The following is a 4,640-nucleotide window of genomic DNA, read 5'->3' on the forward strand; positions in this document are numbered from 1 at the left end:
CTCCAATTACATCCATTTCAATTCCTATAAATTTTTAAGGTTACAAGAAGTTCAAATATGTTATCCATTATTTATTTTAGCTTCTCGATTGTTGAGCCTAATATCATTCGATATCATGCCCACATTAGGCCTGATTTGATTCCGTATCAGGCCCAACGTGAAGAATTTTGACAACTCTTTCTTATTATATTTTAACACTCTCGAGAAGCCAAAATAAATAATAGATACATATTTGAACTCCTTACAACCCTAGAAATTCACAGGAACTGAAATGGGTACAATCGAAGCTCTCTAAGTCCATTAGTGGATTTTGACCAAAATCTACTAATGGACCTAGAGAGCTCCGATTGCACCTATTTCAGTTCCTGTGAATTTTTTGGGTTGCAAGAAATTCAAATATGTTATCCATTATTTTGAGTTCTCGAGGGTGTTAGCATGTATTTAGAAGAATCGATGTGCAAAAGAGGAGGGAGGAGAGAATAGATGTTGCATGCATAGGAAAAAAAGAAGAGAGAGAAAAATGACAAAAAAAAATAATCAAATTTATTAGAAGGATAGAATGGAAAAAATAGTGTAAAAAGATATGCCCTTTGATAAATAACAAATTAACATATGTTTTTTTGATAAATTCAAAAATCTATATGCACTTCTTGATAAATTATCGATTAAAATTAAAAGATGTGACACCCAATAGCATTTGGCAACCAATATGGCATTGAAAGTGATATTTTTCTCATCAATTAGGGTGCTCCACTAGATATCGACTGTAATGGATTGTAGCAAGGCTCAACAATGTGACAAGCTAGCTCTAACAATTTTGATCTACACTACTACATGTTATAACAGTTTGAGAATAAACTACTAAAGCAAAGATATTTTTGGAATAAAAAATAAGATGAATACTCTTTGGATATCTCGTTTCAATATGGGGCACTATAAGAATAATAAACAAATATTCTTTTAATTTTTGCCCTACCATCAACCTTTTGACAATAATTAAAATAAAAAACACCATCCTCGAATTATTATTCTCAGTAAATACGTCATTGCAATTTTAATTGTAGTGCATTTTAAATTTTTCTTCCAATGAAATGATAAATATGAATTTCAACAGTGGCATCGTAAAATTTTCCAAGAAACGGTAAATCTGAATTTCAACATCGTAAAATTTTCCAAGAAACGACAAATCTAAGGAATTTCCATTTGGATGAACCTCTACTAGCTTTTCAATTTACTCTATCATAAAATAAATCGTTCAAAAATTTTTATGAAATCAAATTAATTTTCAAATTATTCAATTGAATTCTTAATTAGACTTATAAAAATAATAATAATAATAATTTAATCCTTTAAAAAAAAAGTTGCGCTGTCTCCTTCGACTATGGAATTATTAACTTTATTAAGAAAGAACGGGTTATGGCAGACCCAAACCTGACAAACTACAGTCCTGCGCCACTATCACCCAACAACAACAAGAGCTTTTTCGTCTCATTATTATTATTATTATTATTATTATTATTATTATTATTATTATTCAAGTTCAATTAAAATTACTGTATATATATTATACTTAAAAGAAGACTAATTAATTGCAGTCTTCCAATATTACGGTTCGATAAAGTTCCTCGGCATGCATCGCCTTTTGGCAATGAATGACCTCTTCCTTTTTCCGTATGGAGTGGGTTGTAGTACGGTACGTAGGCAATCAAGCTGCCGTTGACTTGAGAGAGAATCTAAGAGGCAAGCCGTTCGTGGGAAGAACGAAAGGACCAAACTGTATCCCACTGGGGGAACTCACCGTAGACCACCTGAAAGATAGAGAAAAAGATAATTAAGAGCATATATCCATGATCGATCGTGTTATTTTACCACGTACATCAACCTGAAAAGGCCAACGTACTCTTACAGAGAAAGATTCGAGGGGGTAGAAATTTACGTGTATTTAGTGGTGAGATGATGGAGAAGAACCAGCATCTCCAGCTTTGCAAGCTCATTTCCAGGGCAGGAATGGGTCCCGTTTCCGAACGGCATGAAGGTGTTAGGCTTTGGAGCCACCTGCGGTGACAGATCGAGAGAATATGATTGATCGATGAGTTTGCGTGGGGGGAGGGGTGGAGCTAGGCGTGATCGCGATGGGAAGGATTAAGGAGAGTGCTGACCTCGAACCTGGAGGGGTCGAATTTTTCTGGGTCAGAGAAGTTTTCCGGGCTGTGATGGATGTTTCTGAAGAGCGGCAGCACCTTCCATCCCTTGGGGATTAGATATCCTGCAGCGCGACGGACGACGACACCCAGGGTCCGTGAGATCTCCAATTCAATGAAAAGAATGCATGGCAATGTCAAGAGCAGGAACTACTTGCCTTCGTACTCCACGTCTTCCACGGCTTCGCGGAAGGTGAAAGATAAGATGGAGGCCACTCTCATGGTTTCTTGGATCACCCTCGAGGTGAGTGGCATGTTCTTGGTGTCGGCCCAGGTCAGGGGCTCGTTTCCCAGCTTGCTCTTCGTGATCTGCTCTTGCTCTTCCTGCAGAGAGTGAGCATCTTTTTTAATTGTGATCGATCGAGCATGTCCCAGAGATACAGAGAGAGAGAGAGCGCGAGATTTAAAAAGTACTCACGGTGACGGCTCGCAGGATGTTGGGGTTGTCGCCGAGGTACTTGATGATCCAGGTGAGGACGCTGGCGGTGGTGTCGCGGGCGGCGAAGATGGCGCCGATGACGTTGTCTGCGATCTGGTCGTCGGAGAGGTCTTCTTTGGCGTTCATGAAGGAACCGAGCAGGCCGTTCGGGGAGGTGTTCCTCTGCGTCCTTTTGGAGCAGACGATATTGGCGACGATCTGCGCCAGTTGTTTCCGGGCCTTCATGGCCCTGTAGAACAGAGTCCCGGGGAGGTTGACGGGCATCGAGTTGTACCCTTTCTCCAGGGTGTAGTAGCATTGCTGCAGATCCTCTAAACAGGAGATCTCCAGATCCTTGCCGAAGATGGACAGGATCGCCACATTGAACGCGTACTGAACAGTTCGTTCAAACGTTAGACTGAATCAAAATGGAAGAAGGTGAGGATCAGAGTATTTTGATTCGGGCTCACCGCCTTGAGCTCTCGGAAGGTGTTGACCAAGCGACCGTCCCAGGAGCGGAGGGCGCGGAGGGCGAAGGCCTCGATGCCGGCAACGGAGCCGCGGATAGCTTCGGGGAGGAAGGCACGGAGGACGAGGCGGCGGAGGTGGGCGTGGTAGTCGCCCTGCTGGAAGAAGATAGCCTGGGGGCCGATCATGCGCTCCTTGCTGGCGGGGTAGGTGGGCTTGAAGAGCTGCGCCCGCGTGACTAGCACGAACCGGGCGGCCTCCGGGCTGGACACCATCACGCAGGGGCAGCCGAGGATGTGGGTCTTAAACACGGGACCGTAACGCTTCTGCTTGAGAGCGAAGAAAGTGATGGGGTCATTGGAGTAGAGCTGGAAGGTCTCGCCGACGTAGGGCCAGCCCATGGAGCCCGGCGGGAGGGTAATCTTGCGGGAGCCGGACCGTCCGGCGAGGGAGAGTCGGAAGACGAAGCAGCAGAAGGCGAAGAGGCAGAGGAGGAGGAGGAGGAGGAGGAGGAGGGGGGTCGTCATGGAGAAGAGTGGAAGCATAGGAGTGGTGGCAGCCACAGCGGTATTTGTAATGGAGGAAGAACTCATGATTGTGGAAGACAGCTGGTGGCGTGGGGGAGGATGACGGTGAGAATGGGGGGTGGTGTGGCAGAGGCAGAGCAGGGGAGGAGGAAGGAGACAGAAGAGGCGGTTTTGTGTTGGCGTGGTTCGTTTCGGTTCGATCTGGTCCGGTTCCGTGTTCGGGTTGCGTTGTTAGGATGTGTTGGCAGAGGAGCAAACGGGATGAGGATATTTATAAGGGAAAGGAAGGAGTACCAGTTTGACTGAGGCATTCACTGAAATCTCCTCCCCCTCATTCAACAGCATGAGGACACTTGGCAGCGAACTAAAGGGAACGTTAAGTGGAAAATTTGGGGCACTACAACTATTTCTAGGAAAGAAAAACAGGTTGTCTGATAGATGGTATTAATGAACAAGTGAATAGGTCAAATTGCTTTTTTTTTTTTTTTAAAAAAGAAAAATTTATAGCTAGCATCAAGTGTACAGCACGATGGATCGAATACCGACTAATTCGAAAAAAATAACTAATCTGATCCCACATCGATAAATTTAAAGTGCTGGTAAGGTCGATTCAGCCGTCTAACCTTTCAGATTTATCATCTTCCCGAGAAAAATATATTACAGTACATTATATTAGAAATTAAACCATGAATATTTAGAAAATTACATGAATACTCCATCACCATACCGGGGAAAATATATTACAGTACGTTATATTAAAAATTAAACTACGAATATTTAGAAAATTACATGAATGCTCCCAAACAACTTAGCATCCTCAGTTCTCAACAGTAAAATATAATAGGTAAATCATGAAAAATATTTTATTTTAGTACAATAATCCTTTGTATAAAAAAGATAAGATGTTTAATCAGTTATTTTATATCAGCTAAGAATTGATCTTACTTATTAGAGCAAATATCTATTTAGATATTAACTTTGTCAATTCATGGAGATTAGTTTGGGTTGTTGCAGTATTGTAATAAA

The 4,640-nt window shown here is 42.3% G+C and overlaps 1 protein-coding gene across 1 annotated transcript; it reads right to left on the minus strand.

The window, feature by feature from the left end:
- Positions 1-1,374: 1,374 nt before the first annotated feature.
- LOC122052432 (abscisic acid 8'-hydroxylase 1-like) lies at positions 1,375-3,842 on the minus strand. Its single transcript, XM_042613935.1, has 6 exons — positions 3,090-3,842; positions 2,620-3,012; positions 2,360-2,525; positions 2,160-2,266; positions 1,937-2,055; positions 1,375-1,808 (listed from the first exon to the last, which is right to left on the minus strand). The coding sequence occupies exons 1-6, from the start codon at positions 3,678-3,680 to the stop codon at positions 1,706-1,708; spliced, it is 1,479 nt and encodes a 492-aa protein (XP_042469869.1). The 5' UTR covers positions 3,681-3,842; the 3' UTR covers positions 1,375-1,705.
- Between the last annotated feature and the right edge of the window lie 798 nt (positions 3,843-4,640).

This window comes from Zingiber officinale, chromosome 3A, assembly GCF_018446385.1.
Source record: "Zingiber officinale cultivar Zhangliang chromosome 3A, Zo_v1.1, whole genome shotgun sequence".
In the NCBI taxonomy this organism is placed as follows: domain Eukaryota; kingdom Viridiplantae; phylum Streptophyta; class Magnoliopsida; order Zingiberales; family Zingiberaceae; genus Zingiber; species Zingiber officinale.

Coding starts and splice junctions, on each gene's coding strand:
- LOC122052432 (XM_042613935.1), bottom strand. CDS start 3,680: ATGAGTTCTTCCTCCATTACAAATACCGCTGTGGCTGCCACCACTCCT. Junction 2,526..2,619: donor ACATCCTGCGAGCCGTCACC/GTGAGTACTTTT, acceptor CACTCTCTGCAG/GAAGAGCAAGAGCAGATCAC. Junction 1,809..1,936: donor CATCTCACCACTAAATACAC/GTAAATTTCTAC, acceptor TCTATCTTTCAG/GTGGTCTACGGTGAGTTCCC.